Source organism: Schistocerca piceifrons, chromosome 3 (assembly GCF_021461385.2).
Source record: "Schistocerca piceifrons isolate TAMUIC-IGC-003096 chromosome 3, iqSchPice1.1, whole genome shotgun sequence".
Taxonomy (NCBI): domain Eukaryota; kingdom Metazoa; phylum Arthropoda; class Insecta; order Orthoptera; family Acrididae; genus Schistocerca; species Schistocerca piceifrons.
In genome coordinates this window covers 944,241,416-944,268,916 of record NC_060140.1, presented here as the reverse complement: position 1 = coordinate 944,268,916, position 27,501 = coordinate 944,241,416, and the positions used below count along the sequence as shown (strand labels likewise).

General features: G+C 40.2%; 1 protein-coding gene across 2 annotated transcripts in view; it reads left to right on the top strand.

Annotated features, from left to right (window-relative positions):
* The window catches only part of LOC124789972 (steroid transmembrane transporter SLC22A24-like), a 107,207-nt gene that overhangs the window by 61,071 nt on the left and 18,635 nt on the right, over positions 1-27,501 (top strand). For both annotated transcript variants that reach the window (XM_047257510.1, XM_047257511.1), the window contains exons 4-6: positions 5,844-6,001; positions 7,296-7,464; positions 13,085-13,306. In XM_047257510.1, the coding sequence (XP_047113466.1) occupies positions 5,844-6,001; positions 7,296-7,464; positions 13,085-13,306 (549 nt within the window). The remainder of the gene's footprint in view (positions 1-5,843; positions 6,002-7,295; positions 7,465-13,084; positions 13,307-27,501) is intronic.

The window sequence follows — 27,501 nt, the reverse complement described above, 5'->3', positions numbered from 1 at the left end:
GGAGAAAATCCCCGACCCGGCCAGAAATCGAATACAGAGCTCCTTGATCGAGAGTCAGCATTGTGAAGCACGAGACCATGAGCTGCTGACTGTATTGTTGAGCATGGGCAGCGAAGAAACGGAATAGACTGACGAAGGTGAAAAATTGAATTATTTCCTCCTCAACGGTGTCTACTTTATGAAACGGGTCGCATGCCTCATCCCCTGAACCATTTCAGCTCTTCTTCATTCATGTTTCGCCTTGTGCATGGCGTTTTGTAACTACATTTAACACATTCAGCACTGATAACTCTGCTCTTCGACTGCGTACATGAACTGGCGATTATATTGTAAATTTAAAGAATAATTATACATTAATGAAGCATCTCAGAGGTACATATATATACGTCATTTTAAACCCCATACATTATAGTTTAGGAAATACGCTTGGTTTTATACACAGGGTGTCCCATTTATCTTGGCCATCCTAAATAACTGTTTGTCCAGATGCAAATTATAAAATGTTTCAAGTAAATGTTCTTTAGCCGTCAGGGAGACATCAATTGGCATGATTGCCTTTGTTGTAGCTTTGTTTTTTTGCAAAGATATGAACAACGACATGACTTTTTTAAACGATACCCTGTATTTTTTATTCGGTAATTCAATTCCCCTCCTAAAGACCTATTCAAAAATGTATCACAATGTACCATTCACTGAAACACAACGTTATTAATTACATAACACAACACTGACTTTGAGCCTGGGGTCACAAACCCGTCCACTTGCTGGAGTTGTCAGAAAACAAACGAAAACCAAGTAAAAACATAACACAAAATTGACTTTGACTCTCCTGTATAATTTCCCAGGAGTAGAACATTCAAAGGTGCTCAAAGTGGTGACCCTGGACACTCGTCGAATGAAAGAATTATTTACTGCTTCCAGTGTTGCCAGCTGAAGAGAACTACAAGCAAGCATGATACATTCCTGCATGTCCTCTGGAGTTGTTGGAATATCGCGATAGACAACGTCTTAAATGCAACCCCAAAGAAAAAAGTCCAGAGGATTTAAATCAGGAGACCTAGCAGACCAAGCAACTGTTCCTCCTCGACCAATCCATCTGGCAGGATACCTTCGGTTCAGAACACGACGTGCACGCAAGGCATTATGTTCATCTGAGGAAGCTGGCACACACTGTGCCGTTTAGACTACCATTGATGAAATAATCGCCAATAATTGTAGTACCGAGCATCCCACACCAGACATTAACTCTCCATTGACGCTGATGTTCCACCTGTCTAAGCCATCGTGGTAGGTTGTCGCTGGACCAATAACGCATGTCTCTTGTGTTTACCTGTCCTTTGTTTGAGAAGGAACATTCATCGGTAAATAGAACATTGGAGAAGAAGCTCGAGTTGGTTAGGATTTGCTGCTGTGGCCACTGACAGAACTGTACATGATTCGGGAAATCATTCCCATGCAATTCTTGATGGAGGTGGACATGATAAGGATGGAACCGGTGACCTGTAAGAATACTATGTACTCTGGTTTTAGGAATGCCAATCTCGTGTTCAAGCTGTCGTGTGCTCACATGTGGATTCATAGCAACAGAAGAGAGAACAGTAACTTCGGCAACTTCGTCTGCACAACTGCGTGGGTTGAAACTTCCCGTTTCCTGAAGCATTGCAGCAAGACGAGAAAACATCCGTCGGGAAGGTGGGTTCTTGTCAGGATATCGCTCTCTGTACAGTTCCTCTGCCTGCGCAGCATTTCGCCTACCTTCAACAACATTAAAAGAAACATCTGTCGATGCAGTTTGTAGGAAGGACAGCCTTTACTGTTTGCCTACTCTATACGACAGTATTTAAAAGGACTACACCACTGTACTAAATATACCCGTACATAAGAAAACAGTATTGCAATTACTGTTCTGCTAACTTACATTCCCCACAGATGAGTTGCATTTCTACCTTCTCTTCGTTGGTGTACATTCTACTCACAAAACTCTCCAACCGACGATGGTTGACAGAATGACGGGTGTGCATTCTACTTATGCTAACATTTGTCCTCTGTCAACGTCAACACGTGGATGTGTTCCATTAGCTCGAGTACCTGTACTAAGCGCTGGCAGCGTCAACGCCAATGTTGTATTACGTAATTAATAACGCTGTGTTTCAGTGAATGGTACACTGTGATACATTTTTGAATAGGTCTTTAGGAGAGGAAATGAATTACCGAATAAAAAATACCGGGTACCATTTAAAAAAGTCATACTGCTGTTCATATGTTTGTAAAAAACAAAGCTATAACGAAGGCAATCGTGCTGATTGATGTTCCCCTGACGTCTAAAGAACATTTGCTTGAAACATTTTGTAATTTGCATCTGCGCAAACAGTTATTTACGGTGGCCAAGATAATGTGTGTGTGTGTGTGTGTGTGTGTGTGTGTGTGTGTGTGTGTGTGTGTGTGTGTGTGGGTGTGTGTGTGTTCGCATTAGTACTGATATATTAGGGTTTCCAAGAACACGAAAAAATTCCCCCTCCCCTTCCTCGAAAAAGTTTTACATCAGTTCACAAATAAAAGGAAAAATATAACTTCACAACTGCATATTTACTTTACATTATACGGCAAAAAATGACTTGTTATTCATATATAATTTACACACGTGGTGGTACATGAAGTTAGACACTGCAGACTTTGTACCACCATCTGGTTTCTTTCGTTATCCACTTGCCAGTCTCTTTCTTTCCTTTGTGAAAGGAAACTTTACTGATGCCCGTGGCGTTTCCTTTGTTGTTCTGGAAGATGATGACCAAAATTTCTATCTACGCTGGTGGCTGGTGTTGGTTCCAATGATCGAATGTCTGCTCATGCAGCTAACAAGTCTATGCTAACTCCGTTTTACAAATTCCACTAGAGATATCTTCTGCTCGGTAACATCCTTGTACAAAATAAAACCATTCATTCACAGCAGACATTAAAAAACGTGAAAGAAAAGATTCTTCACCACTTCATTGTTTTTCTTGCGAATGGGCGGTAGCTGTGAAGCTGAATGACACAGTCTACACTAGTCCACGTTAGATTATGATAACTGAACCGTGATTTATTTTCAAAGAATATTCTTAAGAATTTATTTTATTTACTAGCGATTCATCAAGAATATTAACACATTTAATCACATTATGTAAGCATGGAAGTAGTTGCCAGGGAGTAACTGATGAAATCATAACCAAATTCCTTTTAACAAACGGGAATTTTATTCACCTCAATAGTGCCTAAAAGCATTTTTTAAAAGAAACAGATTTAAAATTATAATCAGACAGCACCCTCTAAATATCAAAGTTACAGTTTATTCAGAGGCAGAAAGAAACAAGTTTAGACTGTATGAGCTTTCGGGCAGAGAACCTTGCCGCCCCTTTTGACACGGCCGTAGTTACGACCGCTCACAACAGCCTCTGAAAGACTACACTGGTGCAAAACTGCAACACACCAGATAACTTAAAACTAAGAGTTTTAACAATTTACACAAGCACACAAACTATGCCCCCCGTAGGAGGGATGGAAATGGTATAGAACACTAACAATTAAAATATTAGCCTTGCCACCGAAGGTGCAACTTGATTTTAACTTCTAAGAACAGTCTTACGGTGAAAGAGTGGCAACTTTATATACTAAAATGATCATTTAAATAAAATCCCATGAAATGCAATCTTATATAAAATTCTACAAGGTTGGCCAAACAATAATTAAGATGCTCTACAGTACACAGATACTGTCTCTCAAGATCACAGGCAATAATATCAAAGTTTCCAAAGATCAAAACATATTTCAGGTATTAGGCCGTTACACTCCAAGCAATAAATTTGTTAACACACCAAACCTGACAAACATGACAGAGGCAGCTACTAACATATGGTAAATTGATATGGAGATTACCAAACAACCCAAACCGCAGGTTGCTCTAACCCACCCCTACTCCACAAGGGAAAAACGGACCACCCAATTTATAAACAACTACCTTCCCTGCAGGTGGGCAAACGGAGAACAATGGTCGGACGACCCCAAAGCAAAACGGCTGGTGACCTCACCAAGAAAACAAGTAGAATGTAACAAGAGTAAATCAAACAACATATCACCAATCACTTCTAATAAACTGCAATTTCTCGAGAAGACCTGGCGCAGCACCCCCAAATCGCTCTCCCAAACCGTCCGCTGCCAGCCGCTTCAACAGACGCAGGAAAGCGCGCCGATATCTCGTCTCTCACGGCGTCGCAGCTCGCACCGGCCAGACTGATGTCATGGGTTGACTCCTGTTGCTCTCTTGTCGACCGCGAAGCCACTACCCCTCGCTATACAGCGCGGCCCACTGGACTCACGTGGCGACCTCACATGCGCCGACGCTCAAGACGGACAAGTCATCTTGTGCCTCACCGCGCGACCGACCAACCGATCGATCCAACCGCCAATTACCATTGCCCGAGCAACTCGAGCAGACTGGCAGCCTAACGCACAGACTCAGATGCAGGAACTGAGCCCCGATCAGGCGACCACTCGCTGATTTCTCTTACTGGTGGAGTGGAAGGGCTCTCATTTTGCCAGCTTTAAAGGTTGATCCGAACGACAGACAGACACTAATTGCCTAACAAATGCGGACGAAAGACAGACTAGCAAGCTGGGGACGAGAGACTGACCCACTGGCGAGCTCATAGCGCCCCTTAAATGCACGTGAACAGGCAACCTTTCCCCTTTCCCACCAGAGGGAGACACCAAAGCTGCGATTGCCACAGCGGCGCCACCGCCAGAAACGGAGGGCGACTGCTTCACACTACGCGCTGCGGAGCGCTCTTCAAAACAGCAATTTTTACCACGGCTCAATAATGTTTGGCTCTAATGTTCTTTTGAACATAAAGAAATCTCTTTGGTGGTTGCTTGATGTTTTGTGGAGGGCCAATGTATATCATGTTGTTTTTCCACTTGAGCCTGGAATATACGCTTCGTTTTATTTTTTTTAAAAAAAGGAAAAAAACTTTGACTTCCTATCTTTGAAACTCGCTGGCACGCCCTTTCTGTTCTTCATGAGAATTCCCACAGGTAGTATGTTCTGATGTTGCTACAATGTGCGGTGTGGTCGAGCAGTTCTAGGCGCTTCAGTCTGGAACCGCGCGACCTCGACAGCCGCAGGTTCGAATCCTGCCTCGGGCATGGATGTGTGTGATATCCTTAGGTTTAAGTAGTTCTAAGTTCTACGGGACTGATGACCTTAGACGTTAAGTCCCATAGTGCTCAGAACCACTTGAACCATCTGAACCTACAATGTGTTCAGTAAAGGCACACCTGTAAATCGATTCCTGCTGCATCTAGCGGACAAAATATGAACTGCTGCGGCTATCCTACAGTCGAAAGTTGCGTAGTATATGGGGAAACACATTTCCGCGAATGGAAAAGCTGCGCCCGTACAGGATAAGGGCGCCGTCCACAGGGCTGATACACGGACGCCCATATGGTGTATGGGCATAGTGTCGAAAGTATTAACAGTCACTTGTAATCCATCTAAGGTCACTGTTACTCCAGTTTCTGCTCTTTTCTGTCCCAAGCACAAAGTTCATCAACAAATAAAAGCAATATTTCTGATAATAAGTGTCAGCACATGATCATGGGACTTTATCAAATTTCTCTGAGCACTATGGGACTTAACATCTGAGGTCATCAGTCCCCTAGAACTTAGAACTACTTAAACCTAACTAACCTAAGGACATCACACACATCCATGCCCGAGGCAGGATTCGAACCTGCGACCGGACTTTATCTGCTAGCTGGATTGCCCAGCACCTCGAGATGCAGGTTGAGCTGACTCTTGCTGCCGACAGGTACGGCCGGCGCCCCCAGCAGCTGCTGTGCCTGTCAGCCCACGTGGTCAGCAGAGTGCTGGTCGTCCTCGCTCCACACGTGCTGCCCCTCTTCATCCTGGCAGAATCTCTCGTGTCAGCTGCGGCTGGGCCTATGATAGAATCTGTCTTGTCTGTTGGTAAGTGTCAAAAAGACAGATTCAACTTTCACAACAATCTCAGCAACAAGCCAATGCAGTGCAATATTAAACCAGAATTGTAGAATGTGAGGTCCACCAGTTATGCAAAACACCGTTTTTTCTCAGTGCCGAAACATGTTTCAGCACCACTGTGCCATCATTAGTGGGTTTCCGTTTCATTTATTCTGCAATGTGAACACTTTTACTAAATGATTACAAAATTATGTGGATATTTAGTTCAAAGAATAGTTCGTTTCTTTTGGTTAATACCTTGGTGCGCGTGATTTTTCAGAACCACTTGTGTATTATTTATTACAGGTTGCTTGTCATCTGCAACAAAACGATATTGACGAGAAATTATGTTTGGTTGCAGATGACAAGCTAACTGTAACAAATAATACACAAGTGGTCCTGAAAAATCACGCACACCAAGTGTAAAGGTAATTAGATTAGGAAATCAGACACTTAAAGTAGTAGATGAGTTTTGCTATTTGGGGAATAAAATAACTGATGATGATCGAAGTAGAGAGGATATAAAATGTAGATTGGCAATGGCAAGGAAAGCCTTTTTGAAGAAGAGAAATTTGTTAACATCGAGTATAGATTTAAGTATCAGTAAGTCGTTTCTGAAAGTATTTCTATGGAGTGTAGATGTGTATGGAATTGAAACATGGACGATCACTAGTTTAGACAAGAAGAGAATAGAAGGTTTCAAAATAATGTAGTACACAACGATGCTGAAGATTAGGTGGGTAGATCACATAACCAATGAGGAGGTATTGAATAGAATTGGAGAGAAGAGGAGTTTGTGGCACAACTTGACTAGAAGAAGGGACCGGTTGGTAGGACATGTTCTGATGCATCAAGGGATCACCAATTTAGTATTGGAAGGCAGCGTGGAGGGTAAAAATCGTAGAGGAAGACAAAGAGATGAATACACTAAGCAGATTCAGAAGGATGTAGGTTGAAGAAGTTACTTGGAGATTAAGAAGCTTGCACAGGATAGAGTAGCGTGGAGTGCTGCATCAAACCAGTCTCTGGACTGACGACCACATCAACAACAACACTATTCGTACTACAGTGAAGTAGAAAAAGTGGCTTGGCCTAGCAAACACTGCTCGTTTACAGTTTTAGGCTTTCATTAAAAGTTATTTATTGTGGAACCATACATAGTGCTATGGTGTCTGTCCTGCAAGTGCACTATAGAATATCCTCCGAAACATTTTTGAAGTGAAGTCTGTGTTATTTGATACGTAATACTGAGAGCATTTGACGATGCTTCCTCGTGTTTCAGGTTTGGAGCTAACTGATATCAAGCACCGAACTGCAGTCAACCGCTATGCGTGCTGCAGCATGGCTGTTGGAATGATGCTTGCTGGTCTGGTGCCTTGGGCGCTGCCCAATTGGAACTATTCCCTCTCGTTTGCTGCCCTCAGTTGTTTTATACTATTCTTCTTCTTCAGGTAATGTACGCAAAATAAACGATACATGGGGATGTGTAAAGATGCAATGAATATTAAAATTTTATGTTTTTGAGATGAATGAACAAAGGATGACGAACATGTACAGCTTGTGTTTAGTCAGCATGTCTTGATCAAGAACAGAAGTTCACCACAGATTATTTTTGAGAGAAAAGCATGTACAGTAGAAAGGTGTGATGCGAAGCACATAGCGAGCTACGTAGAGCTTTGGAGTGTCTCATATCCCTGTACAGTCGAGTGGTCCATTGTTGTGTGTGTGTGTGTGTGTGTGTGTGTGTGTGTGTCGTGGGACATTGCTCGCAATTAATCAAGTGCAGGGGAAGAAGATCTGTTGTTGTTCGGTATTCCCAGACTGGCCCTACGTACGTCATCAGCCTTATAATGAGAGTTACATACACGTACTAGCCATGCTGCCATTCAGTGCACTTTGGCAGTTGAGCATGGGGTAGAATTAGAAAAGTCTGACTTAAACTCTGGTTTCAATTTCCTCCAGTTCAACTTGACGCCGAGGTAGCTAATTGTCACAGAAAAATGTTTGTGTAATGTGATTTATCTACACTGTTTGTGCTTGTGCATATGTGTGTGTGTGTGTGTGTGTGTGTGTGTGTGTGTGTGTGTGTGTGTGTGTTCGTGTGCGTGCATGTGGGAGGGGAGAGGATGCAGTCTGTTTGTAAACAGAATTAACTTCCACTTACTAAACTCACCATTTCTCCAACCAGTGCCTGAGACTTTTCAATCCTGTCTGTAAGCTGAGATGATGGTTCAAATGGCTCTGAGCACTATGGGACTCAACTTCTGAGGTCATTAGTCCCCTAGAACTTAGAACTAGTTAAACCTAACTAACCTAAGGACATCACACACATCCATGCCCGAGGCAGGATTCGAACATGCGACCATAGCGGTCTCGCGGTTCCAGACTGCAGTGTCTAGAACCGCCCGGCCACTTCGGTCGGCCTGAGATGATGTTTGGTAATTTCCAGTCCTGTGCCAGGGTAGATTTGTCATTGGTGTGGATGACTGCCATCACATTGTCGTGGAGGCTTAATGCGTGGAACTCCAGTACATTGCCGTGAGGTGCTACCTCCTGTTTACCATGAAGTGTTGATTGTTTACCCCGAATCTCTCGAAGCCCCTGTGAGTGACACATATGAACCGGAACCTGTGCGGAATTCTAGCGAGTTGGCACATGAAGCTGTTATGGCTAATACGTTCGGCGGTCAAGGAAAACAGTGCCTCTGGTTCTTTTTTATTGCTGCCACGTGTTGTGCGGAGAAATTGTGTTGTGGCGAGGTGATTCTGGAATTGGAGTTTGTCTGGCCTCAGGACACTGATACAGTGCCAGTGATATGTTTCTGAATTATTTACTCAAAAACAACGCTGAAAGAGCTCAGCCCGTAATTTTGTGGGATGAAGTCGTCTTTCCCTGACTTACTGAACATCAGGACCTTTCCCAATTTCCAAAGTGCAAGGAAATACCAATATTTGAGGATAGCATTCTTGATGTTTGTAAAATATTATAATGATGTATTTATGAGCTGGGTTTGAATTCCATCTAGACCAATTTCTTTCCTAGGATGGATTACTTGATAGTTACCATGATACGCCTCGTTTTAAGATACCATATGTTGGCGATCTTCGAACATTATATTTCTTGCACATATATTTTGCTACAGTATGTATAATCTTTCTTTCTTAGCAGATGCTTGCCGAGAATAATTTTTATTACAATTACGATAGTTTTACAATTTGTATGACGACGTAATAAAAAAAGCATTAGAGCAGTGTTTTCTTTTCGGTACTACAGCGTTGTGTTTTATAATTAATCCCAGAGATGTTGTTGAACTTCAAAAATTTATTAAATTGATAATTTGTAGTCTTTGATTTAGTCTGCTCTGATGTACAACCGTTTCCATTCTTTAAATAAAATCTATACTGTTTGAACCTGTGTCAATATTTTATGCTTTAGGTACTTCCATAATATGCAGACGATCAGCCCTATCTTATTCTCTTTGGCGTTATGTATCTCTTAAATTATAAAAACACTCTGATTTCACTTTCTGCGTTATTTTTCTCAAAGACGAAAACTGGATATTTTGTGAAATACGTTATTCATATAATTTAATTTCTTCACGTTTGTAAGATAAAATATTTATTTTTAGATTTTGCAGTATATAAACTCAGTAACAACGTTCTGCTTTCGCGATCCATGTTAAATAACACACAAACAAGATTTTGGGACGAGGTATAAACGGTAACTGAATATTGTAAAAGGTTATTGGATGAGGAATTCAGTTTTATGAAGAGACCTTTGGAGTTTTGTTTTACCAAGACATGTTTCAACTTTTGTTTGTGCTATCTTCAGTGTGTTACTTTATTTTCCTTCTTACATGAAGCTATTGAATGTTTATACTGCTACACAGTCTACAACTTAGTATGGCGGCGAAAATACTGAGCAAGTTCGAAAAATCGCAGAAAATTCCTGTGAAATGACGAAAGTGGTAGAAATCAGCATGTTACCACACCACAAACAAAGGGGACAAAAACATCAAAGCCATGACAAGTTGCAGATTGTGTAGCAGACTCACTGCTACCAACATTAACATTCAGTAGCTTCATGTGAGAAAGGAAATAAAGTAATCCGCTGAAGATAGCACAAAAAGTGGTGCAATGTGTCTGGGTAAAACAAAAGAGGAATTCGTCATCCAACTTTCTTAGCAAGCATGGGAATAAGAAGAACTGCAACACCAAAAGGTGATCATACAAGTTCAATCCATACAACTTTTTCTTATCATTCTTTTTATATTTACATTAATAGTGGTCGAAAATAGTGTCTTCTAGCAGTCGCTGGTCTTCGGTAAATATGGTCGCTCTGGTCCCTGTCCTTTCAACATAAAACATAAAAATTTAACATTTTGTAATTATTTTACAAATTGTAATGGGTAAAAACCCTTTAATTGCAATTTAAAAGAAATATTTATGTTACAGATAGCAGTGTGACCGAAATGCAGTCGCACTATCTATTCCATATGATTTCAAGTATCGTTTGTCTGATGTAGGCGTGCTGTGCCTAGGCAACAAGTGTGAAAGTTGTGTTTGATGGGCTAAAACTGCCCTGGAAGAATGTTTCGCCTGGCCCCATAGGGTTGGGAATCTAGCGTCACTCACTGGTTCACCGTCCCATCGGATTAAACACACGTTGGCAGGCGGTGTCCAGCCCAGTGAGTGTCTGATCCGATTGTGGGCCTCTGCGAGTATATGTGTTTGTTCCACACGTCAATTCCGACTGGGGCGCTTACCGACAAGGTATCCAGCAGCAAAGGCAAGCTGCGCTATGTTGCGTACTCTGCTTTTTATTGGCCCTGACAGGTTTAGACTCAGATTTCTCGATTTCTCAAGTTCCGTCAGCTCTATTCCACTGTCTTGGTGGCCGTTTCTGTCAATCTGTCGATCCGTACAACAGACAAAACATGAGATTATCTTAAACTGTCTGCAATGTTCGGTAACATATCAGTCACTAGCGTGATGTGTGTGTTCTTCTGATTGCTGAACATGATCGCTTCAAACCTATTATTATGCACACTGAGGAAAATTTTAGTAATTATCACATCAACAATCTGTCTATCATCACAGGACAAGAGCCATATTTAACTTTAACAATTTTCATATGACATTTATAGATCATTTGTTAAATAATTCCTATTATACCTTAATGGGTTACTTAGACAACATAGAACAATCGTTTGTAAAAATGTAACACATATTTATAATACAAAAGCCACTTTATTCTACAATATACTTGCTACAATACACATTCTTACTGGAAAATCTTACATGTAGATCTTCTTCCTCATAGTGAGGGGAGAACCAACTGGTTTTAACAACCGATTGTCCAGTCTACTTTTTTTGTTCAGTCGTTTTTTTTTTTCAGTCAAATGAAACAACCAATAATTGAATGTAGTCTCTGCGACCTTGTAAGCTGCATCAGTGTTTTCACTCTGAGTTGTTTCACTTAATGTGAGACAGCTGACTGACAAGTCTCTGATGGTTACATCAGCCATATTAATGTTTTCACTCAGTCTCTGGGTTTGAGAGATTTCATGTGCATACTCTTTCAGTCTTTTCGGTTATACATGAATCACAATTAGTTTTGCCAACTTCTTTAGAGAAAAATAATGTAATTTATCTCAAGGAAAGCTGAATAAAAAGTATATTTCTTAAAACGAAGCATTTTTAAAATTTATGTATTCATTTACTTAAATATGCATCTTTCGTCCTTCTGGTATTAAATATGGATGTTTAGTTGGTTTTAATTGGTTAATGACTGGTGGTACAAGATAAATTTATGTTGAACTAAATGAACAATCACTTTTTTATTTAAATTTACTGAAACTCTATTTCCTCTGGTTTGCACCAATCACCAATCATCCTATTTTGGTACATGCTGAGGTGACGTGAACATAAAACATATAATGTCAATTGTTGGAAGCTTTTTTTGCGAGAAACATTTGTTAATTTTCTTTGTATTTCTTTAATTAATATAGATTCAGACTACGAATCATCTTTGCAGACTTTAAATTTCATTGAATTTGCCTTAAGGATCATTTTCTAATCAGTCACAAGGTTTATTCCATCCTCACACCACTGAGCATTTCGGAATTCGGATCCAAACACAGAGTTCACTATTAAGAAAATGCCTCTTCATAAAAGTGGATGAAGAGCTAAACTAATAGTTAGTCAATGCACTCAATAAAAATCAGATGTCGGAGTAACGACAACAGTGACGACAAGTGATAACAGAGCGGAGTCAACAATAAGGGTTAAATAGTGGCATAACAATGGAATGTTCACACTCAAAATGGAATGCATTGTTTTCCAACAACCAACTGAATCGATTCCTTTGATTCAGTTGTTCCCATCACTACTTCCTCATCTGAATATACATTTTATTACTCATGAATATCTACTCAGTTTTTCAGAGTTACAGAGATTCAAAGATTGAAGTGCATAGGAATAACGAAAATTGTGATTTGGAATCTGTGTGTGTGTGTGTGTCATAATGGACCATTCGTTTTCCTATTAAGCTTAATTTGTTTCGAATGTGAACATACTGAAATACTAAAGAACAATGTGCACAATCGATAAATAGTCCGCCCCGGTAGCTGAGTGGTCAGCGCGACAGACTGTCAATCCTAAGGGCCCGGGTTCGATTCCCGGCTGGGTCGGCGATTTTCTCCGCTCAGGGACTGGGTGTTGTGTTGTCCTAATCATCATCATTTCATCCCCATCGACGCGCAGGTCGCCGAAGTGGCATCAAATCGAAAGACCTGCACCAGGCGAATGGTCTACCCGACGGGAGGCCCTAGCCACACGACATTTCCAATCGATAAATTATTGTTAAGCTCGAAATGTAACCGTTTAAATGTCCGAATGTATAAGTAAAGTTTTCATTGTGTGTTTTCTTTGTATTAACCTGACAGCTCTAATATTGTTGTAAAACTGATCAGTGGACAAATGTTCCACTACTACTACTACTACTACTACTACTACTACTAGGACTACTACTACTACTACTTACAGGAGACTTGTACTTTTTTTGTGACAGTTGGTTCCCCGAGTCTCCACGCTGGCTGGCGTGCAGGGGTCGCGACCAGGAGGCGCTGGCCGTTGTGCGTCGCATAGCAGCCACCAACGGCTCCACGGTGCCCCCGTTCGCCCTGCAGGTGATCCAGACCGTGGGCAAGAGCAAGACAGACAGGAGGGGCTTCCTCAGCATCTTTTCCAGCTGGAATGTCTTCAGGAACACAGTAATCCTCATTGTTGCCAGGTGACTTACCAAACAATTTTCTAACTCGTCTTTGTTCTACTAGAACCTAGCAGCTTATGGGTGGTGTCACGAAACTTGTGAAACCTTCCTAATTTCCTTGAAGTCTGTTCAGTGCCAAAAATGACCAAAAATATGTTTTGTCACCAGGTGACAACTTCTAACTACAGTACTGCATGTCTGATGTTTTCTCCAGTACTGTGGCGGTCGTGGAGTTGTAAGAAGGCTGTTTAGGTTTTTATGTTGGCAACGCCATGTAGCGCTCTATATGAAAACCACTGACTATGCTGTGTGCAGCCTGTGGCTGGTTTTCATTGTTGGAATTTGCTATTGTAGCGTTGGGCAGTTGGCTGTTAACAGCGCGTATCGTTGCGCAGTTGCAGGTGAGCTGTTGCCGACCGATCGATTGACAATTCTCTCCTGTTCACTAATTGTTTCACTGTCTACGCCATTATTTATTACCTGGTCCATTTTCCTATGCACAGTTACCAAATTACCATTCTGAATATTTGTTAATTCATTACACGGTGGCGCTAACACACTACTCTCGTCTTCACTGTCATTTCTTAATTTACTTTGGAGCCTAGTGTTACGTTTTTCACACGCCATGATTATCACGTATTTCACACGATAAGAAGAAAAGCGCAATTTGAAGAGCAAAAACAAGAAAAGACATTAGCATAGCACTGAAAATAATATCTCGTTAATTGCAAGCGCAGCTGCGAAATACCTGGTGCAAATCTACATGCAAGTCACAACTGTTTTACTGTAAAACGATGAAAAACTACAACTACAAAGGAACTTCTCTCTATAATTATGCGCTAGCAATAAAGAAATGCTGCACTAATTACACAAACTACAAGAAAAAATCGAAAGATTCCAGTGAGGTATCCTCAGCTAAGGGTTGACATATGAAACGTCCCCTTAGAAAAATTATAAATGACTGTGCTTAAACTGACACACAATATTTTTAGCGCAACGCAGTCTGACTTTCAAAAATCCCTACAAAAGAATGGCCCTGACTAACAATAACCTATACCTTTCATGAATGACTTACCTCACAAAAATCTTCGTTACTCAAACTACTACAATACAGCGTGCACCAATACTGCCAGCTGGCTATAAGATTCTAACTACTGATAGACACAGTTAGCAAATGAAAGATTTTGATAGAGAACAAACAATGTATTTACCTTAATAGTGTTCAAAAGTCATGATATATATATATATATCAGTTCATGACATCCAGTCTTACAAATTTACTCTCTCTGATGGACACACGTCCAGATCATCCGCTCTCAAAACTCCGCCATCTCACTTCCCACATCCACCACTGCTGGCGTCTCACCTCCAACTGCGCAACGCTACGCGTTGTTAACAGCCAACTGCCCAACACTACAATAGCAAATTCCAACAATGCAAACCAGCCACAGGCTGCACACAGCACAGTCAGTGATTTTCATACAGAGCGCTACATGGCGTTACCAACATAAAAACCTAAACAGCCTACTTACAGAGTTACCAATGCACAAGCAGTCTGCACTTTATTTATTGACTGATGCCTCCATGCAGCAATACAGTTACCAATGCCATGGTGCGGCCACTGTCACATAGGCAGTGTGTGAAGGCGGAATGCAGAAGCAGCACATCAGCAGCTGACAGCGCTGTATGTGATATGTCAGCTTATAACGTATCTATACTTTACGGTGCATGTAAGGTTTCTATCGTGTCCACCCATTCGTCTAATACAGGGTGCCTAGGAAGCTGTTTTCTCGGATACCTAGACATCAACTCAAGCAAATCTTATTATTGGAGTTTACTACAGTAAATTAAATTGACAGTACTTAACTTTGCCTTTGTCACAAAGAGGTGCCACAAGCAATTGTCGACACGTATATATATCGAAGGACATTGATTATTTGCAACTCCCATGCAAGCAATTTGTGTAGATCACAAGTCACAGCTAATCGTTTGGATCACGGCCCGTCTTCTAGCGAGGCTGTGGCTACGCAGAGTGGCGCTTATACTCTCTTCATGTAGGGGCTGCTCCTGTCACTGTGTCACCCTAGTGAGCGTGCTAATGGCTGATGTCGTCTCACAGTCCTCTCTGCTGTATCATTCTAGACCGACCTGCTGGTTGGTGCTTGATGTTACACCCTATCAGTTTTAATTCTGACATATGCATATAAGATTCCACTGTTGGTGGAAACGAGGTATCGAATCCGATGATCAATGCTTAGCGATAGAGTACAGACAAGTACAATCTGATTGCTATTGCAAGAGTGTTTATTACTATGTAAACAATGATCGAAATGTAAAAAAATGGTAATAAATTAAAATATATTTGTAGTTAGCCATAATTTTAAATGCTATAATACGGTTTGAATGAATTTAAATTGCAGAATAAAACGGTCGCCAGCTCCAAAAATGAGCAAAATTTTACTAAATGACTGTAATGTCATTGAAATCACCTGAATATTGTGCATCAAAGACAAAACAGCAACTTGACAAAATCCACCCTTAGATATGGTTAAGTCTTTTCACATCATGCAAACCCATAATCCAGTATAGATACAAATATAGTAAATAAAAGACAACAACTGACACTTGAACATCAGTTCTTAAGATCTTTATTCTCCAAACATGCATAATAACCAAAATTATCCATACACACTTATGTTTGTGCCTGTCTAGGCCCTACTTCATCGTCCTGATTACTTCTCTCCTTCAGATTGCCCCAATCTTCACATGGATAGTATCTCTTTATATTTTCAATTTGTTCCTTGCCATGCACTCCATCGGTTTGAGCATATTCCAACTCCACAGTATTGGGGTGTTCGATCTTGATAATTCTATATGGTCATTCATATACATGGTTAAATTTATGTATTTCAGAATGTATCTTCATGGTTTAGCATGCACTTTCATGAACACTAGGTCTCCTACCCTGTAGGTCACAGGTTTCACCAATTTATCATGTCTTTTCTGTCTCCTTTTCACCTTCTCCCTCATGGTTCATTCCTACTAGTTCAAATTTCCTCTCCCAAGTTAAGTTATCTCCTTGTGGATATTCCACCAACTCACGAAAAACAGTCAGGTTCCTGATTAAGTAAGATTTCGCATGGTCCAAATCCTGTCGAATCATGCATTAGGTGGTTCCAAATACACTCGAGTTCTTCAAGGTATTCCTTCCAAGTACCTTGTTTCTTGTGACAATAGGTCAGAGAAAACGATTTAAATCCATCATCCATTTGGCCTGGTTCGAGGCCAGTTTGTATCTATAGATGGCGATCTGTTCTATTTGATACCTGTTCATCATTTTCCTCCGCTTCTTGGATCAGAATTGGGATCCATTATGACTTAGGATTCGTTTCAGTGTACATACATTGCTAAAGTAATCTTTTATCAAACTTATAAATGATGACCTTGCTGGTTGCTTTCTTTAATGGAGAAAACTTCACAAATTTAGATACTAATTCTTCTGGAACTAGAATTTTGGTGTAATTTCCTTTTGCCACAGGCAACGTACTGAACAGGTCCAATGCCACGATGTCGCTAATAGGTTCTGGTATGACTGGATGCAAGTAACCTATATGTTGAACAGTGGTAGTTTTAGTTTTCTGACAGGTGTCACAAGCGCTGAGCAACTTGCGTAGGCCTATATGCCTTCCCATTTTGTTGAAGATGCTGTCCATTTTCAGTTTCTCAAGGCATTTCTTAGGTCCATAATGGGCATTGCTGTGATGTGTGTACCACATTAACTTGTCTATTATATGCTCTGGTATACATAGTCTCCAGCTCTCTTCATCCTATCTGTTCCCCTTGTATTCCCTGGTGGATATAACAGTATGTCCTATTCTTTTCTTTACCAGCACATCTATACTTATTCTTGATTAATTTTAGTTCTTTCGTCCTGTTTCTGCTCTCTACGTATGTTTCTCAAGAACCTCTTCACAAATCTTAATCCTGTCCTCCCTTCATTAAATTTACCTGAACTTCTCCGCCTTCTGGTTCACTCACACCTGGTCCCCAAGAATCGAGTGGCTGCCTTGGTAATGCATTAGGTATGGTACATGATTTACCAGGCTTGTATATCACTTTGCAGTCATGATCTTGCAATGCAAGCTTATCAAGCGGCTGTGTTTCAGTTTACTTGTGATTGAGAACGTTAGGGCTTTGTGGTCCGTGACCACCTTTACATATCGTCCTGCTAGATAATAACGAAATCGCTTAAAACCCCACACAATATAGAGTGCCGCTTCCTCCGTAATGCTGTATCTCCTTTCCCATGCATTCAAGCTTCTGCTACCAAAGGCTATAGTCTTTATATCCTCGGTCTCTGCTTCTTTCTCGATCTGGTTTAAATGTAGTCCATAATCTGAGCTCTCCACTACCAAATAAAAGTCTCTAGAGTAATCAGTATCGCATAATATATCTGCATTACACAACGCTTCTTTAATCCTTTCGAATTCTTCTTCACATTCATCATTCCAGTGCCAGGTCATTTTGGCTTTAGTAAGTGTTCTCAATTTGGGAGCATCGAGTACAGGTTCTTTCAGGAATTCGATAGAACTCACAGACGCTGAAGAATCCTCTCAGTTGGCTTTTGTTACGAACAACTGAAAATTGCCTAATTGTCTCGAATTTACTTGGGTCAGGGTAAATACCCTCTTCCGTAATTATGAAGCCAAGAATTTTATCTGGGATTTACCGAATCCTGACTTATCGAAGTATGCTGTTACCCCAGCTTTCCCTCAAGTGTCTCTAAATGTTCTTCCCATGTCTCAGTAGCATTTAATATATCATCTACGTAAACAGTAAACTTCTTAAGTAATTCGTCACACAAAATCTTGTCCAATACTCTAATGAATTCCAAGTCCGATACATTAAGCCCAAATGGCTTGGAATGTATACCGCAGAGAAAGCCTGGACAGTGAAGGAGGAGGCATGTTTATAGAGATAAAAAGTGCAATAGTATCGAAGGAAATCGACGAAGATCCGAAATGTGAAATAATTTAGGTGAAGGTGACGGTTAAAGTAGGCTCAAACATGCTAATTGGATATTTCCATAGACACCCTGGCTCAGCAGCTGTTGTGGCAGAACACCTGAAGGAAAATTTGGAAAATATTTGGAGTAGATTTCCCGACCATGTTATAGTTTCCAGTGGAGATTTTAATTTACTGGATATGGATTAGGAGACTAAAACGTTTATAACGGGTAGCAGGGACAAAGAATCTAGTGAAATTTTTTTAAGTGCATTATCTGAAAACTACCTTCAGCCGTTAACAGAGAGCTGACTCGTGGTGATAACAGATTAGACCTTCTGGTGACAAATAGACCCGAACTATTTGAAACAGTTAACGCAGAACAGGGAAACAGCGATCATAAAGCGGTTTCAGCATACGTGATTTCAGCCGTAAATAGAAATATTAAAAAAGCTAGGCAGATTTTTCTGTTTAGCAAAAGTGACGAAAAGCAGATTTCAGACAACTTGACGGCTCAACACAAAAGTTTTATCTCAAGTACAGATAGTTTGAGGATCAGTGGACAACGTTCAAACCATCGTACAATATGCATAAGATGAGTATGTGCCAAGCAAAATCGTAAGAGATGGCAAAGAGCCACAATGGTACAACAACCGAACTAGAAAACTGCCACAGAAGCAAAGGGAACTTCACTGCAGATATAAACATAGCCAAAGACTCGCAGACAAACAAAAATTACACGAAGCGAAATGTAGTGTGAGCAGGGCTATGCGAGAGGCGTTCAATGAATTCGAAAGTAAAGTTCTATGTATTGACTTGGCAGAAAATCCTAAGAAATTTTGGTCTTATGTCAAAGCGGTAGGTGGATCAAAACAAAATGTCCAGACACTGTTGTTGTTGTTGTGGTCTTTAGTCCTGAGACTGGTTTGATGGAGCTCTCCATGCTGCTCTATCCTGTGCAAGCTTCTTCATCTCCCAGTACTTACTGCAACCTACATCCTTCTGAATCTGCATAGTGTATTCATCTCTAGGTCTCCCTCTACGATTTTACCCTCCAGGCTGCCCTCCAATGCTATTTTGTCATCCCTTTATGGCTCAGAACATGTCTTACCAACAGGTCACTTCTTCTTGTCAAGTTGTGCCACAAACTCCTCTTCTCCCCGATTCTATTCAATACCTCCTCATTAGTTATGTGATCTACCCATCTAATCTTCAGCATTCTTCTGTAGTATCACATTTCAAAAGCTTCTATTCTCTTCTTGTCCAATCTATTTATCGTCCATGTTTCACTTCTATACATGGCTACACTCCGTACAAATACTTTCAGAAACGACTTCCTGACACTTAAATCTATAATGTTAACAAAATCTCTTCTTCAGAAACACTTTCTTTGCCATTGACAGTCTACATTTTATATCCTTTCTACTTCGGCCATCATCAGTTATTTTTCTCCCTAAATAGCAAAACTCCTTTACTACTTTAAGTGTCTCATTTCCTAATCTAATTCCCTCAGCATCATCCAACTTAATTCCACTACATTCCATTATCCTCGTTTTGCTTTTGTTGATGTTCATCTTATATCCTCCTTTCAAGACACTGTCCATTCCGTTCAACTGCTCTTCCAAGTCCTTTGCTGTCTCCGACAGAATTACAATGTCATCGACGAACCTGAAGGTTTTTATTTCTTCTCCATGTATTTTAATACCTACTCCGAATTTTTCTTTTGTTTTCTTTACTGCTTGCTCAATATACAGACTGAATAACATTGGGGAATGGCTACAACCCTGTCTCACTCCCTTCCCAACCACTGCTTCCCCTCGATTCTTATAACTGCCACCTGGTTTCTGTACAAATTGTAAATAGCTTTTCGCTCCCTGTGTTTTATACCTGCCACCTTTAGAATTTCAAAGAGAGCATTCCACTCAACATTGTCAAAAGCTTCCTCTAAATCTACAAATGCTAAAAACATAGGTTTGCCTTTCCTTAATCTTTCTTCTCAGATAAGTCATAAAGTCAGTATTGCCTCACGTGTTCCAACATTTCTATGGAATCCAAACTGATCCTCCCCAAGGTCGGCTTCTACCATTTTTTCCATTCATCTGTAAAGAATTCGAGTTAGTATTTTGCACCTGTGGCTTATTAAACTGATAGTTCGGTAATTTTCACATCTGTCAACACCTGCTTTCTTTGGGATTATTGTATTCTTCTTGCAGTATGAGGGTATTTCGCCTGTCTCATACATCTTGCTCACCAGATGGTAGAGTTTTGTCAGGACTGGCTCTCCCAAGGCCGTCAGTAGTTCTAATGGAATCTTGTCTATTCCCAGGGCCTTGTTTCGGCGTAGGTCTTTCAGTGCTCTGTCAAACTCTTCACGTAGTATCATATCTCCCATTTCATCTTCATCTACATCCTCTTCCATTTCCATAATATTGTCCTCAAGTACATCGCCGTTGTATAGACTCTCTATATACTCCTTCCACCTTACTGGTTTCCCTTCCTTCCTTATAACTGGGTTTCCATCTGAGCTCTTGATATTCATACATATGGCTCTCTTTTCTCCAAAGGTCTATTTAATTTTCCTGTAGGCAGTATCTATCTTACCCCGAGTGAGATAAGCCTCTACATCCTTACATTTGTCCTCTAGCCATCCCTGCTTAGCCATGTTGCACTTCCTGTCATTTATGAGACGTTTATATTCCTTTTTGCTTGCTTCATTTACTACATTTTCATATTTTCTCCTTTCATCAATTAAATTCAATATTTCTTCTGGTACCCAAGGATTTCTAGTAGCCCTCGTCTTTTTACCTACTTGATCCTCTGCTGCCTTCACAACTTCATCCCTCAAAGCTACCCATTCTTCCTCTACTGTATTTCTTTCTTCCGTTCTTGTCAATTGTTCTCTAATACTCTGTCTGAAACTGTCTACACCTCTGGTTTAGTCAGTTTATCCAGGTCCCATCTCCTTAAATTCCCACCTTTCTGCAGTTTCTTCACTTTTAATCTACAGTTCATAATGAATAGATTGTGGTCAGAGTCCACATCTGCCCCTGGAAATGTCTTACAATTTAAAACCTGGTTCCTAAATCTCTGTCTTAACATTATATAATCTATCTGATACCTTCTAGTATCTCCAGGCTTCTTCCATGCATACAACCTTCCTTTATGATTCTTGAACCAAGTATTAGTTATGATTAAGTTATGCTCTGTGCAAAATTCTATCAGACGGCTTCCTCTTTCATTTTTTCCAGACACTGTGTGACCAAAATTGTGCCGAAACAGAGGATGACAGACTAAAGGTCTAAATACTAAATGTATTTTTTCCAAAGCTGTTTCACAGAGGAAGACTGCACTGTAGTTCCTTCTGTAGATTGTCGCACAGACGACAAAATGGTAGATACTGAAATAGATGACAGATGAATGGAAAAACAATTAAAATCGCTCAAAAGAGGAAAGGCCGCTAGACCTGATGGGATACCAGTACGATTTTACACAGAGTATGTGAAGGAACTTGCGCCCCCCCCCCCTCCTCCTTGCAACGCTGTACCGTAGGTTTCTTGAAGACCACAGCGTTCCAAAAGATTGGAAAAGGGCACAGGTCATCCCGTTTGCAAGAAGGGACTTCGAACAGATGTGCGGAACTATAGACCTATATCTCTAACGTCGATCAGTTGAAGAATTTTAGAACACGAATTATATTCGATTATAATGACTTTTCTGGAGACTAGAAATCTACTCTGTAGGACTCAGCATGGGTTTCGAAAAAGGCGATCGTGTGAAACCCAGCTCACCCTATTTGTCCACAAGACTCAGAGGGCCATAGATACGGATTCCCAGGTAGATTCCATGTTTCTTGCCTTCTGCAAGGCGTTTCATACAGTTCCCCACAGTCATTTAATGAACAAAGTAAGAGCATATGGGCTATCAGACCAATTGTGTGATTGGATTGAAGAGTTCCTAGATAACAGAAAACAGCATGTCATTCTCAGTGGAAGTAAGTCTTCTGGAGTAAGTGATTTCAGTTGTGCCACAGGGGAGTGTCGTAGGACCGTTGCTATTCGCAATATATATTAATGACCTTGTGGGTAACATCAGAAGTTCACTGAGGCTTTTTGCGGATAATGCTGTAGTATACTGAGAGGTTGTAACAATGAAAAACTGTACTGAAATGCTGGAGGATCTGCAGCAAATTGACACATGGTGCAGGGAATGGCAATTGAATGTAAATGTAGACAAGTGTAATGTGCTGCAAATAAATAGAAAGATCCTTTATCATTTAGCTACAATATAGCAGGTTAGCAACTGGAAGCAGTTAATTCCATAGTTTATATGGGAGTAGGCATTAGGAGTGATTTAAAATGGAATGACCATATAAAATTAATTGTCAGTAAAGCAGATGCCAGGCTGAGATTCATTGGAAGAATCCTAAGGAAATGCAGTCAAAAAACAAAGGAAGTAGGTTACAGTCCACTTGTTTGCCCACTGCTTGAATGCTGCTCACCAGTGTGGGATCCGTTCCAGATAGGGTTGATAGAAGAGATACAGAAGATCCAATGGAGAGCAGCGCACTTCATTACAGGATCATTTAGTATCTGCGAAAGCGTTACGGAGATGATAGATAAACTCCAGTTGAAGACTCTGCACGAGAGATGCTCAGCAGCTCAATACATGCTTTTGTTGAAGTTTCGAGAACATACCTTCACCGAGGAGTCAAGCAGTATATTGCTCCCTCCTACGTATATCTCACGAAGAGACCATGAGGATAAAATCAGAGAGATTAGAGCCCACACAGAGGCATACCGACAATCTTTCTTTCCATGAACAATACGAGACTGGAATAGAAGGGAGACCCGATAGAGGACTTAAGGTACCCTCCGCCACACACCGTCACGAGTCTTTCGGAGTATAGGTGTAGATGTAGATGGCAATACTCAAAAATGATAAGTTCTGTCAGCTTACATGAAGGCAGTATACTGACATGACTCAGGGGTCAGAGGTATTTGCCAGTAGCCGGAGGGTAAGTCAATGCTACTAAGTATCTTTGCACCCCAAAACCTTTGGATTAATTGTTATATCGTTTTTGGCTTCTCTTGATCTGGTTCAATGATTTTATTTACTGTACATGCATCCAAAACTATTCTCACCTTCCCATCTTTCTTGTCTACCACAAATAACGGACTATTATATTGGTCTTGGTTCTCTCAATAGCCCCAAGGTCAACAATTCTTTGTATTTCCTCTTCTACTGCTTGCCATTTAGCCTAAGGGATGGAGTATTGTTTTGAAAGGCTTGTGTTCCTTAATTTTCAATTTACATTCTACCCCTTTCATGATTCCTGGCTGCTGAGAGAAAACTTTGCCGTGCTTATGTAAGATCTCTGCTAACCTCTTCCGAGTCTCTTTATCCAAATGTGTCATATCTTCTAGTTTCTTGCCTATAGCATCTTCACTCGGTTGATCCGCTTGTGCGAATCCCTCATAGAATATCAATACTTCCTCATCATCTGGTTGTTCTTGTGTAGGCCCCACCTCATAACGCAAATTCACCTGTCAGAACTCTTGTCTCTCTTATGACTTCTTACTTTCTACCAAGGTCAATTCTCTCCTTTCTCCCTCCCATCCTTTTACACTCATTATGCATTCCTCGACATTTATGATTTCTTCTACTTCATTTAACCAGTCAATTCCCAAAATAACTGCCATATTAAGACATAGTAACACCAAAAATGTCGCTTTACATACTTTTCCCTCTACTTCAAACCCAGTCAATGCTTATTCCTTAATGGGCTTACTTTTGGCACCTACAGCATTTGCAACTCGGACACCATTTATTACGTAAGGTGGCGTTAGTATTCATTATCTGTTCATATAGCTTACGAGACATAGCACACACTTCCCTCCCAGTGTCAACTAAGGCATCAACATCTAGTCCACACATCTTTATCCTGACTACAATTGGACCTCATCAGGAGTGCGGTCTAGTTTGCTGAACTCATTTCCTCCTGATCTTAGGCCTCACTATTTCTTTGCCTGCCACCTTCTCTCTCATATTCCCTTGTATTTCCATCTCTTCTGGAAAGGACTTGGAACTGATGTCCATTTCCATGGGCCCTACTTCCATGATAGTCTCCTCTTCCTCAGTTGAACGATTGATTATTAAACTGATTCTCTTGGTAATTGTCTTCTCTTTGGCTCTGCTCACCTGCTTGATTATTCTTTTGCTCCAATATCTCCATCAGGGCTCCTCTATCTTTAATCAGACTTCTGGACAAAGTTTCTTAAATCCACTGGCTTAATCTTCTCTTAGTTGCAGAAATCATTATATCAACATTTAAAGGTTACTCTGAAGTTTCATTTAGTTCCCATAAATGCACAGCAAATTCTTTCAAGATACCTCTCCAGTTATTAAGAAACTTGCAATGGAGCTGGTTTACCAGTATTCCACACTGATGGCTCTTTGACTAGTACTTCTTTAGAAATTGTCCTTCAAACTGCTCATAACTACTGACTTCGCTTTTTTCTTCACTCCCCGTGTAAAAGCTTCACGTTCCATTCTATCTATTGCAAACTGAATTTTCTCTTTGTCTCGAAAATGTGTTGGAAAAATGTCTCTCAGTCATTTCATAAAAATCTTCAGGTGCAGCGCTCCCTTTGGCTTATATTTTTGTCCCACATGAACTCGTGGATGATGATTATCACCACTCATTAATGTTTCACTTTACCGTCTACTATAGCTAGTGTTGCATGACAAATTTTCCTGTCAATATCCTCAGTTTTCGTTTCTAATTATTGGATTTCGCCTTGTAAATGTTGTATGTCCTGTGCAATCCTCCTATTATCTTCTCCCCGATGCACTGTTATTGCGTTTTGTATATTTTGAGCTAATTCAGTCTGTTTGTTGCCTAGTCCCTTAATAGCTACATAACATTGCTGTTGCTTCTGCATTATCTCTTTGATCTTTGCCCCTAATTCTTCTTTAACTTCTTGAACCTCTTCATGGGCTTTCTCGCTTATCTCTTCTCCCATCTTCTTTGCATCTTTTTGGAGCAGGTTTGCCCTCTGCTGGAATCTGCCTTCTCCCTCTTTGCAGTCTTTCATCACCTATTCCTTATAATTCTGTAATTCTCTCTTCAAATTTTCATGCTCTTGTAGTGTCATCTGAATTTCCTCGTTGACAGTGTCAATCTTTTCTTGGGTTTTTCTATTGGTTTCCTCGATTTTCTGATTGGTGGCTCTGATTTCCTAATTAGTGGCTTCAGTCTTTTCTTGGGTCATTTTACTGTGTTCCTTGGTTTCCTGCGTTGTATCCTCCATTTTCCAATTGATGGCTTCAATCTTGGCATCAGGCTTTTCTAACATTGCCAGTAGCACATCTTGCTGTCTGCCCACTACAATGTTTAGTACAGGTTTAATTGGTCTCTTGAGGTAATTGGTGGAATGAGGTAATGGGATTTCTATTGAGAGTCCACAGTCACTGATTCCAGAATCACATCTATTCTCCTGTCCTATCTCCTTCTTCCCAGCTTCTACTGCCAGAATCTCCTGCTTGATAAAAGTAGACATGTTTGTTTACATATATTACATACAAGCAACACTATAAATTAACCCTTGGGTAACCTAAGACTCTTGAGCACCTGACAATTAAAACAAAATAATGACAGCAGTACTTCAACTAGCTCATAACAGAAACAATACCTGTTTGCACTGGATATATAAAAACACTTCACCAACTTACCTGAATTAAACAGCAATGGTAATATTCATCACATCACACCAAAGCATCAAAAATCAAATAACACCACCAATTAACATATGAAACCTGTAATCAACAATTAATGCTGCAGTATAAGTCTTAAAATCTATTCGCTTCTCTATTGCTGGTGAAAACATAAAAAATATATGCGTACATAGACAAACTACTGCAGAGCCAGAAAATTCCGAAATGGAAGGAAAAATTACTATACAATTCTTGTAGCGTTACAAAATGTGATTATATGCTCTGCAGATGGCCTAATTAAATTATTATTGCGCCAGCAGGTTGTCTTGACTCATTGCACAACGCTAATACTTGCTACGGAATTCGATATTTGTTGCATGCTGTGTTAACTGGTAGCTGGAGTAACCATTATCACAGTTCCAGTTATATTTTTAAAACCGTTATTTTAACAGTTACAAATAACTTTCAAGTTACATTTCACTACCGAATACTCCAATGGGGTTACAGTTAAATAATGACACAGGTGGAATCCATCAGTTTAGTTACCAGTATAACCGCTAGTAGAGCGAAATGTCCTATGAATCGTGCCATAACCTTAGCTAATTAACTGTGGGGAGATTTCACTTGATATTTGAACTATTATTTGTGTTTCATATCATATGCATGTAGGTTATCAGCAGCTATTATAAATATTATCCTCGTAGTCACAGCAGAAAACGCAGAACTTCGCCACAGCACTGTTTGAGTTAAATGTTAACAACATGCATTTTTAAGTATGAAGTAGTATGTAAGCTGAATAATGCAGGTTGAATTCAAAGCTTAATTTCTTGTGCTGTTCACTTAATAGAATAAGTGTATGGCCTTGTAATACAATACAAAAATATACGTAATGTGACAGATTCGTTTACTCCTGTATGCTATCCAAGTTCTCGTTGAGATTTGGAAAACTGCTCGATTTCTCCATCTACAACATGTGTATGAAAAGGTTGACAGTGTTAAATTTCTGGGATTACATCTCAGTAATTAATTCAGTTGGGAAGGACATGCCACAGAATTGCTGAAGCACCTAAACAAGTCTGCATTTGCAGTGAGAATGATGTCACATGTAGGAGACATAAATATAAAAATAAAAAAGCTACATACTTCCATTCTATTACCCATAAGGGATCATATTCTGGGGTAACTCATCAAACCGAGCAAAAGTTTTTAGCATGTAAAAGTGTGTAATAAAAATCATTTCTGGTATAAATTCAAGAACATCATGTAGAAACCCATTCAAGGAACTTTGTATTCTAACCACTGCTTCCTAATATATTTATTCCTTAATGAAATTTGTTGCAAGTACTTCGAACCAACAGCTCAATACATAATATCAGTACTAGGAATACAAACAATAATCTACATAAAGACCTAAAATCACTTACCTTGGTCCAAAAAGGGGTCCAATATTCAGGAACACACACTTTCAATAAATTGCTAGCAAGTCAGCAACCAATAAA